We start from the raw sequence: 18,293 nt of genomic DNA, 5'->3' as shown, positions 1-18,293 counted from the left end.
TATTTTTCTGAATGCAAACCTGAATGCAGCTTTTCTTGTACCACCCCCTCTCCTCGAATAAAGGTATTGCAAGACAAAAAAAGCTTCAATCTTATGTGTGTTGCCATTTAATTCTACAAGTACTTCTTGAGCACCTGTTGTACAAAAGCACTTTGCTAAGCATCTAGGATGGGAGACCGATAAAGCTGAGTGAGACAGATCCCCTGCCCTCTAGGAGCCTACAAGCCTGGCAGATGGTGACCAATGCTGGAATAAAAATAGTCATCCAAGAACTCCAGAGATGACAGGAAGGATCTGAGCCCAGGGCGGGATTCTCAGTGCCTCATCACCCCTCAGAGGGAGTGGAAAGTTCTTCTGCCTGAGGCCAGCAGGACAAACTCCAGCAGCAAATGGGGAAGGAGAGTTGAGCCAAAAGGGCAGGAGAACCTGCCAGCGTGGAGCACACTCCCCTCCACATCTCCACTGTCCCCTGTGGGGCTCCTGGCCCGCACACCTGCTCTTTCCCTTGGCTTCTCCTCCTTCAATTCAGCCTTAGTCTTATCCCAAATTGCAATACACTGAAAAGAAAAATGTTCCAAGCTTCTAGTGACCCCAAAGCTGTCTCTGTAAATACTGAGATCCTTGGAGAGTCACACGTGTCACAAGGCGGACTTGGAAGAAAGTCCCAAGAGGTGCAAAAAGACAAGTTAATCTGGAGAATTCAGCTTTGCTTCCCAGGACTACAATTCAACTGTGATGGGTGGGAGATGGAGGGATGCATGGGAAGGCTGCGGTGATTAGAATCCTCCCACACAAGGGAGCCAGGGGCTATTTCTGGAGGGAAGAATGGGAAAGCAGAGGCACCAAGCTTTTTGTTGTTCCCAGCACCTTTTACATTTATCACTAAAGCCCAAAGGACATGAGAAGGGGGTAAATACACTATAATAGAGCTTTACACTTGGGTATAAAGATGGGGTTGTATCCTTTTCCATATCTCTTTGCCTACTTCCTGAATTCCTCCTCCAAATCTTCAAAGTCCAGAACCAGGAGCCAGCGCTCATTTGCCAGAGGGATGCAGGATCAGATGGCACCTGAACTCTGAGACTGCTCCCCTCGTCCCAGAACATTGAGCTGTGGAATTTGCCAGACTTGAAAGATCAAACCCATGTGGCCTCATGCAGTGAGGTCCTACCCAGCAGAAACGCCACTCTGTTGTCCTTGATGTCTGGTTAGGCTTCTGACTCACTCCCTGAGTCTCCCCACCTTGAAGCCCCTTCCCTCTGGGCAGCTGCAGGAAGCAGAAACTCGGCTTGAGGTTTTGACACAAGCTCTCCCAGAGATGCCCTGATGAGGCTGACAGATGATCATTATGCCACAGCTTTTTTTTTTTTTTTTTTTTGAGACGGGGGCTCACTCTTTCCCCCAGGCTGGAGTGCAGTGGCATGGTCTTGGCTCACCACAACCTCCATCTCCCAGGTTCAAGTGATTCTCGTGCCTCAGCCTCCTGAGTATTTGGGATTATAGGCATCCACCACCATGCCTCGCTAATTTGTGTATTTTTAGTAGAGACGGGGGTTTCACCATGTTGGTCAGGCTGGTCTCAAACTCCTGACCTCAGGTGATCCACTGTCTCGGCCTCCCAAAGTGCTGGGATTACAGGTGCGAACCACCGTGCCCGGCCCTACGACACAGCTTTAAACCTGCATCCCATTCCTTGGGCTGCACTTCCAGTAATGTACTAGGAATCAGAATCCTCTCTAAATCCTGTAATTATTTTATGAATAGCACACTTACGCTGCATTATAATTTATGTTAAAAACAATTAATTTGCTAGTCTAAACATGTAATATACATTGTCATGTCTTTCATTTTGTTTAGGAAGGTGTTTGTTTTCTAAAATACTGGGATCCTCAGAAAGGTAGGTGATCCAGGCCTCCCTTGGCTCTGAGAGGCCCTGGAAGGAGCTGCTTCTCCAAGGATGAAGAGGTAGTGGATGACATGGAGGTCAGTGCCTTGACAATTTCCCTGGCTAGTAAGGGGTCCTGTAAGAAGAGGCCCCAGAGAATGAAGCCGACTGTACTCCCTCTTGCTCTACACCCCAGCTTCGAGGACCTACTTTAAGCCTGTGAGTAACTGGTCACAGAGCTCTACATTCTTAGAGGCAAAGAGGAAAGCAGAGGAGAGGCAAAGCTGCAGTTGAGTTTGGTTGGGTGCTAGCACACTGGCCGGCTGCAAGGGGAGAAGTCACGACTCCACCTCTGAGCTGAGGGGAGCTCCTGCTGCGGGTTCCTCACCCCTGCTGCCAAACTCAAAGGCTTATGGGGCCCAGTGAGAGAGTGTATGTGTATGTGCGTGTGCATGTGTGCACATGTATGTGTAGCTAGAAAGCATCTGGCTCCAGCCAGTTGTTGCCAAGTGGGGCTTTGAGCTGTGCATGGCATAAGCACCTATGGCCAACAGGGCCTGTGGGAGCTGAAGCTCAGCATATTCTCTGTTCAGCAAGTTATGACATGGAATTGCATATGCATAGACGGAGGGGCTCTTTTTCGTTTTTTGTTTTTGTTTTTGTTTTTGTTTGAGACAGGGTCATACTCTATTGCTATTGTCCAGACTGGAGTGTAGTGGCGCCATCATAGCTCATTGTAATCTCAAACTCCTGGGCTCAAGTGATCCTCCTGCCTCATCCTCTTGAGTAGTAGGACTGCAGCTATGCGGCCACCACACCTGGCTAATTTTTAAAAAGTTTTTGTAGAGATGGGGTCTCCCTATGTTACTCGGGCTAGTCTCAAACTCCTGGCCTCAAATGATCCTACCACCTTGGCCTCCCAAAGTGTTGGGATTACAGATGTGAGCCACCATGACCTCTTCTTCTGATTTTCACTGGCTAACAGCACCTGCCATGTTTCCCCGCCCCCATTCCCCACCCCCCGTTTTTTTCAAGTGAAACCAGAAAAAGAGAACACTTGAAATCTCTCTATTTTTAAGGTTTGGCACTTGATACAAAATTATACACACACACACACACACATAAACACACACACAGTGTAGGCTAAATAAAACAGCTCAGGGGCTGTAATTGGCAGTAAGAGATAAGTGATGGAAGCCCAAGGACAATCCTGGGAAGTTAGCAGAGCCCGAAGCCAGAACTTAGGGATCCCTGCAACTCATCGTATTTAGGTCATGCCACCATGCCTACAGCCACTTTCCAGCTCTTGGCAAGACCATGGGTTTCTTCTAGCTGATTACTCTCCCTGGGGGATGCTGCCTCCAGAGCTAAGGGTACCTACCACTAGTGGGGCCCAGGGCCTTCCTTGCAGCTTCATTCCATGGCTTTTGGGGAAGGGCAGGGGGAGAGTGGGTGGGGATTGAACACTTTGGCAAGGCACTGAGGGTGCTTCTGAGAGTCATCCAGGGCAATAGGTTTGGAAGTGGGAAAAGGACCATGAGTTCCTCTGCTCTCTTAATGTGAAAGGGCAAACCAACCTGGATGGTGTCAAGTCAAGAAGGGACCCTCCAGGTCCATCCCTCCAGGGATGAAAGGAGCTCTGTGTGTGTGTGCAGGAAGGCAAGGAGCTGTGAACCTACCTAGGGCCAACACCAAAGACTGCACTCTGCCTCCACTAGCTTAAAATGGAAAGCCAAAGTTGTCTCAAGGTATGGAAAATAAATCTTAGTGTTTTGTTTTCTTTCAGAATCAAACCTAATGGGAAGCCTCCTAACCTGTGACCCCAAAAGCAGAGCATTTTAGCCCAAGGCAATTTCTCCTCAATAGACTACCTTGGATTGTGGGGAGCAGAAAACAGGGAGGAAACTCTGAGGACTGTAGCCCGCAGGAGCTCTCCCTCCTGGCTTTGGCTGACAGTGGGGGAGGGGGATTTGAGGCCAGCTCCGGGTTGGTTCCCTATTTCCGGACCCAGCGAAGCCCCATTCTTTCCCTCCTCTTTACCCTTTCTGAACTTGTCGGGTATGTCCCCATAAGAAGCACTTAGACCTTTTATTCCCGCGGAAGTGGAGCGCCTGCAGCCAGAGGAGCAGGGGACAGCAGTGGGTAGGATGGGAGTGAATGAGAGCTGCCCCCTACCCTCAGCAGGTCAGGCGCCGCGGGTAAGGAGCCCTCACCCGGAGCCTGCCCCTACCCTGTCCTCGGCTGCGGCGGGAGCCCAGGGCTCGCTCAGTTCTGCCTGCCGGGCTGCATGACAATGACGGCTGCAGAAGCCGAGCGCCGCGGCCGCCAAAGGGACCTGGCGCGAAACGGGCCATTAAGCCCAGAATGGCGGCAGGGTGGGGGTGGAGGTGGGAGTGAAGGTGGGGGTGGGAGTGGGACGGGGCTATTTATAGAACAAAGCTCCAGCCTGCGGCCGCCCCAGCACAGGGATGCAGCCCTGGCCTCGCCCCACGGGCGGGCGTCCCGCGCTGGAGAGAATGCCAAACCCCCAGGCCACCCGGCGGCAGGGCTGGGGCTTTCGGTGGAAAATGGCTGGGTCTAGGAATCCAGCGCCCCTTCCTTGGTAAACGCCAAGTCCCAGGGTCTAGAGGAGAGAGCCCCAGAAACGCAGGGAAGGCGCGGTGCAGCCAAGCAGGCAAGGGAGTAATTCCCCAAAGCGGCTGCTCTGATCTGACTGCAAACTGTCACCGCCCTCGCCCCAGGACCCGGGGAGGCTGGGAAGATCAGGTGCAGAGAGCACCCAAGCGGCGGGCGGCTTTCGGCGCTCCGGGGCTGGGGCGGGCGGGCGGGCGTGTCCTGCGCCTGCTCTGCCGCTATCTCCCGCGCGCAGCAGCTGACGGATGGCTCTTTAATAAGCCCCTCGTTAATCTTCCCCCGCCTCTCCAACCTCTGCCCGGGGACATCCGTATTTTCTGGCCCGATAAGGCTAGAGAATTTTAGACGGTGAAATGTAGCAAGGGAAGCAAGTCCTTATTGTTCAGCCGGAGTCACTCAGCTGTGTCCCTTCGAACAAATCTCCCTTTTTCCTTAAAAAAAAAAAAAAAAAAAAAAAACCTACTCCCTTGGGCGTTTTCATTTCAGACCCTCCTGTCTCCAAAGAGCAGTTCTTTCTCCTCTCCAGCTCCCTGATCTATTTTTTTCCTTCCCGGCAAATCTCATCCGGCACCGCCGGGTCCTTTCGCCCCCTGCGACTCCTTGTCTCTGCTGGTCCCCTTTCCCCTTCCTTCGTCGCCTTCAAGGATACGCCAGGCAAACCCTCGTGCCTCCCCCAGGCAGATCATGGAGGGCTCTAGGCAATCCTTTTCCCTAACCTCCGAAGCCCCAAAGACAGAAACTTGAATCCGTTATGACATCTCAGGGCAAAACCCCTCAAGGTGGAGAGACCACTTTCAATGTGACCCAACCGCGGGTGGAGGTGCGAGTGAGGGGTAGGCGATGATGTAGGGGACGGGGGAGACGTGTCAGCTACAGCTTTAGGCAGATACCGCGCCTTTGGTCTGCTCTCCAGCAAGCCAGATCAGTTCACCTTTTCTACGCAACCTTTGGGACGCGCAGGCAAAGTGCACAGCACCGAGTGGGAACTGCTTGCGCACCGGGCTAGGAAAGTGGTGTTGCCGCGCGGGGGCGCCTTCCTCCCGCTTTTGCGCCCAGGCAGGACACCCGGCGTTCGCTCCACGGGGTCTTGGGGATTGGGGACTCCAGAGGAAAAGACCCCTGAGGACCGGGTCTGGGGCGGGCAGAGGAGGGTCAGGGACTGTAGGGGAGCGTCGTCGCTGGCTGTGCTGGCTGTAATTACATTAGAAAATCAGACCCAAGAGCCGGGATCCCCCTCCGCTTGCGTCCCGGTCTCCCAAGCCCAAAAGGTCTGCGCGCCTTGCCGCCCAGCCGGGCCCCAGCGGGCCCTGTCACTTACCGCAGATCTTGAGCCCCAGTTTTCTGGTGCATCCATGGGCCACGCCGCACCAGGTATCGTACGCTAGGACGAGAGAGAGGGAGAGAGGTGCGGTCAGGGAGGCTCTGATCGTGGGGAAATGGGTGGAGGGCAATGGTTTTCTTGGGGAAGGAGGAGGTCTTTGCCGGAGCCCTTCATTAAAAGCTCCTTCCTGAAAGGAGCTAGGAGCCAAATCTGTGAGCCGACAGGCATACCCTCTGAGCCCCCATCATACTCCCTTCTTGCTCCTGGCTTCAAATATAGAACGGTGTCTCTGAGAGGTGGGGCACCCAGCACCCCTCCGGGCCCCCAAGCGACCCCCACCCGGCAGCCCCGGAGGTGGGGTCAGAGTTGGGTGAAGGCTGACCCACACGGAAAGGGCCAGGCCCCGCAGACTCAAACTACCCAACACCCACTGGCCAGGCCCCGCAGACTCAAAGGGCGACCACAGTAGCCCAGAAAGGGAACACAGGCATCTGGGACCGAAACGTCTCATAATTTCTTGGCGGGTCTCCAGCCTAGTGGCAGCTTAAAATAAACTGGCATGAAATGGGGTCGCGGAAGAGTTCAAGAATTAATTGGGTGAAAAATAGTATTTGACTAGATGATCGGGCTCGCATGGCTGCTCTTCAGTCACACCGGGGAGTGGGGAAGACAATAGTGCGCCTCGGCTCCTCATTCCTGGCCCCTCTTCCCAACCTGCCCCTCATTAACCCTTCCCTCTGACATCTTGGGTCTGGAGCAGGCACCGGTAAATGGAATCAAGCACCCTTCCTCTGAGTCACAACTGAGGGTGGAGGTGCTGCTGGATTTTCCTTCTTTTCCAGGCTGTTCTCAAACCCCTCAAGGTCTACCTGCTGCCTTCGGGGCTCAACTTCCAGCAAGAAGCGTGGAAAGCAGCCCCATCCCCGCTAAGCCCCTAAGCGGGCTGGTGTGGCGAGCCCAGCACGAAATCCCCTTCCAATCTCTCAAAGCAAAGCTCTCCAAGCACTCCCATCCCTTACCCTACCCTTCCTGGTGCCTCCAGCTTCACACGAGTGTTGCAGGCGATAAGGAGAGTGACATCAATTAAACCCGAAGCACAACAGAACCCCAGCGGGGAGAAGAAACAGCCTGACATTGGTGAGACATCTCACAGATGGAGTTCCAGTGACAGACAGGAAATCAGTGCAAAAGCGAAACCCTAATAATACCTGGCGGATAAAGAGCTATTTGGACCTGATAAAGTACTTTCACTTTAAACATCATCTCATCTAATTCTCGTAACAGTCCTATGAAACTGGCAGGAGTGTTGATCTAAGAGTCATTTGACAAAGAAAAAACATCGAGGCTCAGAGAGGTTACATGAGTTTTCCAAGGTCACTCGGCAAGGAAGTTGGAGGTCAGATACATTGCACTGCCTTTCAAAATTGGAGGCTGCAATGAAAGGGAAAGGGAGAGGGGGAGAGCAAGCGAGAGAGCCCCTTTGATGTAGCAAGGGTCGGGAAGACCTAGTGGTTGAGGACAAGGAGGGCTCCAAGTCCCACCCAAGGGTTGCTGGAACAACAGAGTGCCTAAGGTTGCCTGCACTAAGGCCACCTCCCAGGATACTCTAAAGGGGCAGAGAAGTGGAGCTAGCTGGGTGGGCAAGGGTATTGTCTGCAAGGGAGGGTGAGAGTGGATAGAGCGCCCAGCGCTCCTGTGAAGCCTGGGGTGCGGCTGCCGTAGCTAGGCTAAGGGCCCGGAACAGTGTGCCTGGGACTCGTGCTGCTTGCTCTTTCACAGCAGGGTCTCCGGCTCTCTTTTTTAGCTTCGCGGCAAACCAGGCCACGTGCGGATTCAGGTCATCGCCTCTGTTGGGTCTCCTACCTGTGACTGGGCATTTGCACCGGCGACTGGCGGCCACCGGGAAGTAGGTGCGCCGGGAGTGGAGGGTAAATTAACACAACTGCTTGCTAACCCCCCACTCCCACCCCCAGGCGGCAAAAGTGGGTGGGACATGTGGAAAGCGTCAGAAAAGAAATCCATCAAGGCTAAAGCAACACACAAAGGCGCGCAGGCCTCGCGTTCCTCCCGCCCTGCCCTGACCAGCTCCAAAGCCTGTGCCTGGTTCATATGCTACCAGGGCTGGCGACTCTCCTGAGCCCCTCTTTGTTGTGTGGGTAATTGTATCCCTCCTGGGTGGCGGGAAGAGGGAGCTGCAAAGGAAATTGGAATGAGACCTGAGGACTTAACACAGGACCTCCTGCCCAGGAACCAATGCCAGCGTCTAAAGGGGCTTTCCGGTAATAATCCCCACCTCGTTGATGAGGATACTTATTTTCTCAAATATAAAGTGCCATAAAAGCGCATCAATCAGCACTCCCTGTAACCACATTGTCCTTCGTAAGCCCTTTCTGTATACAAATTCTGGAAATTCATGTAATTAATTACATCTCAGAAACAAAATAAATAAAGAGGGGAGCGGGAACCCTTACAGTCTGAAGCTGATAGTTTTTTTAGTGGGGTGGGGTCAGGAGACACTTCTTCACTCCAACAAGGAGAAAGAAAAACAACTTTCTCATCTCAAGCCTTTACAGAGGTAGGAAATCAAATTAAAGACAGATTCTGGAAATGGGTTGAGGAGCCTGTAGCACTTAAGACAGGGAAGCATAAATCCTCCTCCCTCTTTAATCTGGGGTCTCTTTTCTTTCTCTCTTTTCGGGACCTGTCACCTCCTGACAGATCTCTTGCCTGGGGTAAGGAGAGAGGTGCTCTCTCCTCTCTATGATAAATCTTCTTGCCCCCTCCCAGTTCCCCATCTCTTGCCACTCAGAATGCTGCCCGTTCCCCGCTTTATTTATTTATTTATTTATTTATTTATTTATTTATTTATGTCTCTGAGATGTAATTAATTGTATGAAATGTCAAGGCCCAGTCTCAGTTTTATGCACCTTTCTCGCCCCTGGCTTCTCCCTAACTCGTCAATAGCTTGATGCAAATTTGGAGCAATTAGGGACCCTGAGTTTTCTAAACGCTGCAATTAACGTCCAAATTTCCGCTGATTACAGACTTTGAGCACAGCGCAGGGGGAAAGGAGGAGGTTAGATCTTGGCTCAACGAAAGCCGGGGACTGAAAACTCTTATTCCTGCTGGGGCTCCCAGCTCTTCATTCCACTCCCTGCCCTGACCCCTGTCGTCCCACGAAGCAAAGAAACCACACACAACAGAATAAAAACGACACTGGCTGTGCGCCCCTCCTCCGCCGCGAAGCCCTCAACGATCGCCGCCACTCGGACCTTGCGTGGTCCTCGCTCTCCGGTGCCCTGGGAGTCACCTAGCGTCCCTGACAGCCAAATGACCTCTGGCAGGGACCCGGTTAGAGCCCCATTTATTTCCCAGCCTCCATTATCTCCGCGCTCCCTCTTCCCTTTCCGCCAGCTCAGCCTCCCGACGTCCCAGCGCCCCCGTCTTCCCCGCAGTTCATTTGATAGAAAATTGGGGCGGGACCTACTTGTGGGGCGCAGGTTGGTGGTATTGGGGTCCGCTCCCGCGTTCGAGGAGGTTGCAGACGAAGATGGGGTCGAAGACGCCATCAGCTCGGTCGTCCCGGGGCCTCTACTGTCCGGGGTCCTGAACTGGTCCGGCGCAGAAACAGGCTGCAAAGAGAAGCAAGAGCTGTGCGGGGAGGACTTCCGGGGTCCCGCACACCCAAGGGAACTGAGCAGCCGGGGGCGCGGACGACTCCCCTTGAAGATCCGGCGCTGGAGAGACAAGAGGGAGGAAGGGCAGCGAGCCTGCCTGGTCGGGGTGCACGGGGGTGGGGGCAGCGGAGGAGACGTGCACGTTAGCTCCGGTACTGGGGCGCGGGCAGCGTAGCCCTGGGCCGGTCTCGAGTCTGGCGGTGCATCGGCGCGACCTAGAGTGAAGCGCCGACACGAGGCAGGGTCGAGGTGGGGGGTCCAAGGCCAGTACAAGACGCGGGGGTGTGGGGGACTGGGCTAGGAGTACAGGGGAGCGCTCAGTGAGCGATTTTCCAGCCGAGCGGCTACAAGCCCCATTGGGCACTCAGCACCTGCGTGCGGGCCAGCGGGGGGAGGGCTCACGGGGCGGGCATGTCTGGTTCGGTGTCTGGTTCCCGTTGTTGTGTCTGGCTAATTCCCTGGAAAGAAAGACACTAACTGCTCCGGGGACCAGGGACTTTGGTGAGACAAGGTGAGAGGGGAAAAAGGCCCATATTTTTATGTTCTCCCTCGGACTCGGCCAGAGAAGAACCACAGTCACCTTGCACTCCAGACAGCCAGAAAGCAGCGAGTCGGAACCTTGCTTGTCTCCCTCTTATCCCTGCCGGTTTTTAGCCATGGCTAAGCCTAGGGTGAGGTTTCGGTCCGGTTTCAGCGTTTCTCCTCTATCTAGTCCCTTGAGGACCCCAGATTCCTCGCGGTGCAGATCCAGAGAGGGTGGGGTAGGTAAGAATGGGGATCGTCACCGGGGAAACGAACTTGCGCGCAGCGCGCAGGAGGCGGCGGACAAAGATCTTGCGCGGCGCCCCTGCTCTACTCTCCGCGCTGGCGCGATGGCGCCCGAAGGCCCTGGGACAGAGAGTGAGGGAGAATCTGGGTAGATCGAGGACCTCGCAGAGAAGCACCCATCGGCTATCGCCTCCACACCCTCCCTCCGACCTCACACCTAGACCCGCGCGCGCACTCGCACAGCAACACGGGCAGCGGGTCGACCACGGCCGCTGGGAAAGTAACAGGTTACCGCTCCTAGTAGCGCCTTTGGCTGCTGCTGGCCAGGCGCCCTTTGGAGGGACAGGCGCTGGCAGCATGGAAGCTCAAGGGAAAATCGCTGTTGCCCCACTTCAAGTAGAGCCTCAGCCTCTGTGAGTCCCCGGGGCGTGAATCCGGAGGGCAGAGATAAGAAGACTGACGAGGGCGGGGGGTGTGGGGGGTCCCTGCGCAGCGCACCCGTGGAGAGCAGGGACTAGGGCGGGCAGGAAGCACTCATTTCGGGAGGGTGGGTGGCCGGCGCTGGGGATGGGGTTGGTTGAGAAGCCGCGGGCGGAGAGGACCTGGCTGAACAGACACGGTTGGGCGCTGGGAAGTCCAGGTGGTCGCTCGCTTACCCACCTCGGCTCGGCCACAGCGAGCCGGGCACTCCCGCCTTTCCTCTGCACAGCGCCCAGCTATCTGCTCGGCTCGGCTCGGCTTGGCCCTGACAGGCGTAATCTGCCCGGTGTCACCTCCAGCTGCTTCCTCGTTCTCGCTAGTTCCGTCTCGCACGCGAGCGCCAGGAGAAGAGAGAGATTCGAAGAGGCGGCTGCACGGCTTCGGGGTAGGCGGGGGCAGAGTGGGGAGGCGGGGACCGGATCGGCGGGGAAATCACGAGGCCGTTGCTCGAGGGGGCAGCTCGTCGGCGGAGCGGCGGGGCTCCTCTGCAGGTGCCTGACCGCCTCTGGAGCTTTATAGGGCGATTATAAATCCAGCTCACGGTTTTGCGCCCGGAAGGAAAAAAAAGGTCTTATGAGTAATCCAGAACGTACTCAACACGCTTTTTTTTCCTTTGGAAATAGGCAGGCTGTCGGGTGAGAGGAGGGAAAAGATAATTCCTACGAAGAATTCTGCCTTTCTGAGCGTTTCTTCTTCCCTCCCCTCCTTTCCCCTCTCCCATTTCCCCTCCCCCTCCCATGTCTTGTCGGAGACCAGCGGCGGCTTTGCCTCAGTCCTTTTCCCCGGGGTTCCCCCAAATCTGTGACCCTGCGACGCTTCCTTGAGCGAAAGCGCGCTCTGGGTCGTGTCCTCGTTAGCTCTCTACGGAGCCGGGATTGTTGTAACGGCAAAGGAGGCAGAAATGAGGGGAGATCTCTCAGACCACGGAGGAATTAGTTTCCTCATCCAGCCCTGGGCCTCGTCAAAGTAGCACACCTGGCCACGGCTACCCAGTGCTACCGGCAGAGAAAAGGACCCCACGTCCCTTTCGCTATGAGCTCGCTCCTCGCTTTGGCCCCCTTGGTGATGGGAAAAGAAGGCCTCCTGATTAATCACGTCTGAAGGTTGATGACACGCACGAGCGCCGCTGCACGCGCATGGGGAACCCGTGCACAGAGGTGCCCCGGGAGGGGCGGACCAGGTCCCCTTGCCCTGGCCCACTTCCCCTTCGATTTCACGCGCTTTAAGGATTCTCCCACTGCAATATTTAGGCACGGTTAAAAGAACCACTGCGTTGGGAAAAGCCCCTCGCCCTAAAAATGCGTTGGAGAAATTCCCACCAGAGGGCGCCAAGAGCCCAGAGACCGACCAGCCCCGCGCTCCCGGGTCTCTCCTCCTGCGCCCGAGAGGAGCCCACACCTGGAGCTGCTGGCCAGGCGGTTACGCGCCAGCCTGCCTCTTCATGCCTTGCCTCACCGCCCTGTCACTAGTTTAAGTTCTCCCCTTTCTTCTCCCCCCGTTTCTTTTTCTTTAGGGCAAAAAAGTTGATGGCTGTGCGTGTCTGGGTAACACTGTGTAGGCAGTGATTCCTCTACAGGTATTTACCGTGGTCCTCCCCCTCTCCCCCGGTGGTGCAGCACGCAGGGGTTATTTATGCGCACATCTGGGGCCTCACTGGTTCAGCCGAGGCCCGTCCGTTTTCTTTGAATGTCTTATCGCCTTTCACTACAACACAACGGAAACACACACACAAAAATGTTATAAATCACAGAGAGTTCCATGAGGGAGATCGAAGGGTCCGCCCTGGGCAGATATGGTCTGATCAGCAAGAGGGATCTCGCTGTTGGGTTTGAAATAATCGCGTTGCCTTTGGTACTAAAGAAACTACTGTTTTGTCGCCTTGTCTTCTCCTGACAATAAAATCCTGGGCACTTTCTGAGGATACAAAAACATCCTAAACGGCGGGGCGCGCAGTGACTGCAGCACTGGGCCCTGAGGCTTGGGCCTGGACAGGCTGGGGGTGCCTGCTCCACGTAGGAAACGTCCCCCCGAAACCACTCTGCTCGGCGCCGCTTGAAGTGGGCGGCATACAACCAGGTGAAGCTCGGAATTCCATCCACCGGCCCTCCTAGAGCCTTCCCTAAACGAGACGGTCGCACCAATCAGGGAGCCAGGTGCCAGTGCTAAATCATTCAAGATGCATGGGGCAGGAGACAGGAGGGAGGAGGCAACACATCTCCCGGCGCCCCTCGGTCTTCATTGTCCAGCATAGACGCCCGCTCGCCCTGTCTCCTCAGCCGTTTCCCAAAACCCGTGATTCCCTGGAAAGGAAGATTCGTTTATTTCACCTGTGGCACGAGATTGAGACATTTACAACCATTTCCTCCTTTGACCCCAGAGTTCAAAACACCCCTAACGTTTTAGCCAATAAAATAATCTCGTTGGAGAAGGAATCTCCCGCAAGGCTAGGTGTCGCAAGCTGAAGCTGAGTCCGTCCAGCTTTGAGGACATCCCTCTCTTTCTCCTTTATGGTGAGTAGGGGAGGAATGAAGCCTCTTGCCCATCCTTGTTTAGAATGTTTAATTGAATATTAGCAATAATTGATTAAACGTGTATTTATTAATCCCCTACTGTGTGCCAAGCACTTATTTTTTGGAGCTTGCATTGTCCCTGCGGTTTATATTATCCTGCACGCCGGAGTGGACATTCCAGTGAAGCAGGGAGAGGAGCGGACTTAGAGACTTCATGAATTTGATTTAATTTTCAATGATCTCCTCCTCCAACTCGGACTTTTGGGGCACAGCAGGAATGGTAAGGAATTGAAGGCCTGGAATTCTACCCCATCCAGATACTGAGTTTTGAGGTAGGGCATAGATCTTTCAGCACGAAGGACAGCGCCCGCCCTTCTGGTCCCCACGCCTCTGTTTCGTTCGCTTCTGCCAATAGCTCTGGGCCAACCCACCAGGCTTGCCCCAGCACTCCACTCCTGGCAGTAACTGCAGTGTTTGTTTTGCCTAGATGGGGCATGAGGTATTTCGCCCACTGCTCTTCTCTCCGGTAGGAATTTGAACTAAGAGTGGCCGTGGTTGTCATTCGGCTCTAAACAACATTTGAAACCTATATTTTTGTTTATGTCTTTCACTCTTCCTTTAATCTTTTATTACTCCTCGGAGAGGACTCTCGGGTTAATGGGGGTGGAAAAAAGATATCCTCTCCAGGGACTCGAACCGGTGATGAGGGGTGGCCCGGAAGGGAGTGGTATCCGCCCAGCTGTTTCGATTGTAGTTGAAGCGCTTTGAAGAAATGGGAACGCGGCACTCAAAGGCAGAAGAAGGAGGGGGCGATGTGCGACCCCTCCAGTCTGTTTCGGGCGTTAGGGATTTGCGATCTTGCAGCCCCAGCTACTCCACCCTGTCTTGCCGAGGATAATCTTTCCTTAGGTCAACCACGGCTGGGACTTGGGAACACGACCCTCCGCCCACAATGCCCTTTATTCCTTTTCCCGGCGTGGGTGGGTGGGGGATTGTTCAAAGATATTCTAACCGGATTTGGGGCCAAGCCTTTTCCGCAAAGGGAAAAGCGGGTGGGTAGGAGGAGCGTGAGGCGTTGAAGGAGCGCCCAAACGGGCTGCGGGGAGATCTTCATGCCTAAAACGTGGTCAGTCAAGGTGAGTAGACAGGACACGTCAAATTTTTTTTTGACGCACTTAGAAGTTTTAGCCTCCAGGACACGTAATTTAGACCCACGGTATTGGTTCGTTTCAGCTGGCTCTTTAAAATCTGTTTTAACTGTCTAATTTATGACCAAAAAGAAAAAAAATGGCAGTGTTCACCATTTAAACGTCTGTCTCCCGAGACGAGAACTGGGGGAAACGTTACTTAATCTTTCGTTCTGCTTAAGTTGGAGCTAAGGTCCATTTGCTGTTTTTGTACTTTAAAGATAGTTCCCTGAATTATTCTGGACTTTCTTGGAGGACCATGGCTAAACCCACACCCCCATCCCAACAGACCACACAACACTCACAGCTGGGAGGTAGGAAAGGGTTAAGAGTGCGAGAGGGTGGGAGGGGTAACAGCAGAACGCTGGAAGGCTGCAGAGGACTATAGGAATTACAGTCACTTCTAAAGAAGGGAGCTGGATTATTCGGATAATTGGCAAATGGTCCTTCCCCCTTGACAGTCAGAAGATGAAAATATTCTAAGACAAAGAAATGAATCAAGGAGGACAGGGTGACTTGTGTTTGGGCAAATCTCCTTGTGCAAATCTTAAAACGCCCAATTCTTGCTATTCTAAACACGAACACAGAACGACCACCAGGTGGCAATAGATTACAATTTCTGAGAAGACACAACAGGCCTCCCAATCCCTGCCGTATTTCACAAAGCATGGCCTTTTCAAATGGTCAGGAGTGATCCGGAAGTGACCTGAAACACCCAGGGTGGTGTGTCCCTTTGGTGAAAGACTAGGGGATGCATGGCATCTGTTTTTTTCCCACCTAGCTGTGTCCCAAAGGTAGTGAACCTTTGAATATTAGGCAAGAAACTGTTTCACTGCAAAACTGGAAACCAAAGAAATATAGTTCTGGATTGTAATTCTGATGGGGAGATTTAAAGGTATATCTGTGTTTTCTGATCTCAACAGAAACCAAGGCAAAATCAGTCCTTCCCCAAAAGGGTGGGATGCAAAAAGGAGGATTTCCCACCTGAGATGCTTTAGTGAAATACAGAATTCATGGGAGACTGAGGAGAGTAATATTTTATTCATTTCTTTTAGTGTAAAAGTTCTTGAACTATTTAAAATAACAGATATTTAGTCCCCATTTTCAAACATAGGTATCTGGAACTGTTACTTATGAAAAGGTTCTGGAAAGTTCTGACTTAGTTGTGGAGAATCTAATAAATTTCTATTCCAGACCAGGTTTCTTCCCCTAATCCTGGAAACTAGAACCTTAAGAGAAGGGGTGCATGATTGATTGACATTCTCATCAGGCCCCACCTTCAACATTGGGGGGTCACATTTCAGCACGAGATTTAGAGGGGACAAACATCCAAACTATATCAAATATTGTGACAATAGCTGATGAATGCACTCTCTAATACCAAGAAGGGCAAAGGGGGATGGGGCGCAGTGGTTCACGCCTGCAATCCCTGAACTTTAGGAGGCCGAGGCAGGCAGATCTCTTGAGGCCAGGAGTTTGAGACTAGCCTGGGCAACATGGAGAAACCCAATCTCTATTAAACATACAAAAATTAGCCAGGTATGGTAGTGCACGACCTATAATCCCAGCTACTTGGGAGGCTGAGGCAAGAGAATCGCGTGAAGTTGGGAGGCAGAGGTTGCAGGGAGCCGAGATCATGCCACTGCACTCCAGCCTGAGCAACAGAGTGAGACTCTTGTCTCAAAACAAACAAACAAACAAACAAAAAACAACAAAAAAGCCAAGGCAGGAGCAAGGTGGAACTCAGAGGAAAGTCTGGCATAGGCTGCCCAGAATTGCTTACTGCGGGCCCAGTCTGGCTACCAGTGGTGGTGCTGGGGTCTGTGGGGGACATTAGCGACCTCTCTCTCTGTATCTCAGTCTCTCTTGCAGTCTCTCTCTCTTTAACAACATGACTAATAATTGTCCTCATATTATAGAGGTAGGAAATAAGTCTGAGGGAAATTGTGTGGTGTGTTTATTGTATGAATTCTCAGTTAATTATCACCTGAGGTCTTCTGTTTTCTTGATGAGGAAACTGAAGTCCAGAGAGGCTACAGGACTTCCCAGACAATACTCCTAGTGCGCACGGGACTGGAAATGCTTTCTTCTTCCCTCAGTCCCAGCGCCTTACGCTTGTTCAGTGAAGCCTTCTGGCTCTGTCACACAATAATCATCAGACCTTGGAAAAAATCACAGAATCTCTCCAGACCCCCATAACGGGAGGGTTAGGGTACAAGATAAGACCGGAGGAGGCTTCATTCATCTGAAACAATTTATTATTACAGGTATTTTGTTATTCTTCTCACTGGCAACTCTTCTCATGTTGTAAATACCATGGACTCAAGAACCTCTTGAAGCCCTCAGGGCAGCTTTTGGTGGGAGAAAAGCAAAAACGTTGAAGTCAGTCTGACTTGAGTTTAAATCTAGATTCTACTTACCGGCTATTGTATGATTGCTCCAAGTTTACTTCTAAGTAAAATGGGTGTTAATATCAGCCTTGTGGGCTATCTAATTTGATGCTCATAGAACCCATTTTAGGCTGGGCATGGTGATTCATGCCTGTAATCCCAGCACTTTGGGAGGCCGAGGCAGGCAAATCACCTGAGGTGAGGAGTTCAAGACCAGCCTGGCCAACATGGTGAAACCCCTGTCTCTACTAAAAATACAAAAATTAGCCGGGCATGGTTGCACATGCCTGTAATCCCAGCTACTTGGGAGGCTGAGGCAGGAGAATCACTTGAACCTGGGAGGCAGAGGTTGCAGTGAGTCAAGATTGTGCCACTGCACTCCAGCCTGGGCAACAGAGCAAGACTCAGTCTCACAAAAAAAAAAAAAAAAAAAGAGAGAGAGAACCCATTTTAGCAAGTGCAACTGTGCCTAGTTAATGGTGTTCAATACATGTTAATTGCTGCTTCTGCTCCTTCCCCTTAGTTCAACAGTGATTTTGATCAATTTAAATTTGTTCTCCTGGGATGTATAAGCTAAGCATAATATTTGTATTATTTTGCCAATTTCTTTTATTAGAGCTACTGATCATTCCCTGACATAGGACTCAAAACCCTCCTCTTTAGTGCCTTAGAGGTTTTTATTAGTGTACAAAGATAGTCTGATTTGTAGAGAAAGTTTTCTGATGGAGTATTCAGACTCTCTTAGGAAGGGGAGAGAGCGAGCCAGTTTTGTGATGAGGTGACATTTACATATAATTATGGATTTCTGCTGGGATTCAATCTTTTGATCATTTCTATTTTCCTACTTTCATTTTCTCCCTCTGTAATCTCATCCAATCTGGCAGTTTTAAATATCTTAAGTTTTATTTAAATTAAAATAAAAAAATTTAGATGTTGTTGACTCCCAAATTTATATCTGTACCCTGAACCCCTGTCCAACATTCCAGTTTGATATGTCCAGTTAAATTTTCCACTTGGATTTTTTTTTTTTTTTTTTTTTTGAGATGGAGTCTTGCTCTGTCGCCCAGGCTGGAGTGCAGTGGCGTGATCTCAGCTCACTACAACCTGGTTTCAAGCAATTCTGCCTCAGCCTCTCTAGTAGTTGGCATTACAGGCATGTGCTACCATGCCTAGCTAATTTTGTATTTTTAGTAGAGACGGGGTTTTGCCCTGTTGGCCAAGCTGGTCTCGAACCCCTGACTTCAGGTGATCCACCTGCCTCGGCTGCCCAAAGTGCTGGGATTACAAGCATGAGCCACCACACCTGGCCATCCACTTGGATTTCTAATAGGCATCTGAAACTTAAGGTGTCCCAAATTGAATTCCTGATGCTTTTTTCCAAACCTGCTCCTATTACAGTTTTCTCTATCTCTGTAAATAACTAGAGGCAACTCCACCTTCC

At 52.2% G+C, this 18,293-nt stretch overlaps 1 protein-coding gene across 2 annotated transcripts in view; it reads right to left on the bottom strand.

Annotated features, from left to right (window-relative positions):
• Positions 1–11,437, bottom strand: part of GAD1 (glutamate decarboxylase 1) — a 44,571-nt gene extending 33,134 nt beyond the window's left edge. The window contains exons 1-3 of one of the 2 annotated variants that reach the window (XM_026454182.1): positions 10,946–11,437; positions 9,328–9,472; positions 5,838–5,900 (exon numbers count right to left, since the gene is read on the bottom strand). In XM_026454182.1, the coding sequence (XP_026309967.1) occupies positions 5,838–5,900; positions 9,328–9,409 (145 nt within the window). In that variant the 5' untranslated portion in view covers positions 9,410–9,472; positions 10,946–11,437. Of the gene's footprint in view, positions 1–5,837; positions 5,901–9,327; positions 9,473–10,941 lie in introns of both variants that reach the window. The other variant, XM_023185989.1, reaches the window with a different exon arrangement.
• Between the last annotated feature and the right edge of the window lie 6,856 nt (positions 11,438–18,293).

This window comes from Piliocolobus tephrosceles, chromosome 11 (genome assembly GCF_002776525.5).
Source record: "Piliocolobus tephrosceles isolate RC106 chromosome 11, ASM277652v3, whole genome shotgun sequence".
NCBI lineage: Eukaryota > Metazoa > Chordata > Mammalia > Primates > Cercopithecidae > Piliocolobus > Piliocolobus tephrosceles.
This window is presented reverse-complemented; position numbering and strand designations above follow the sequence as displayed.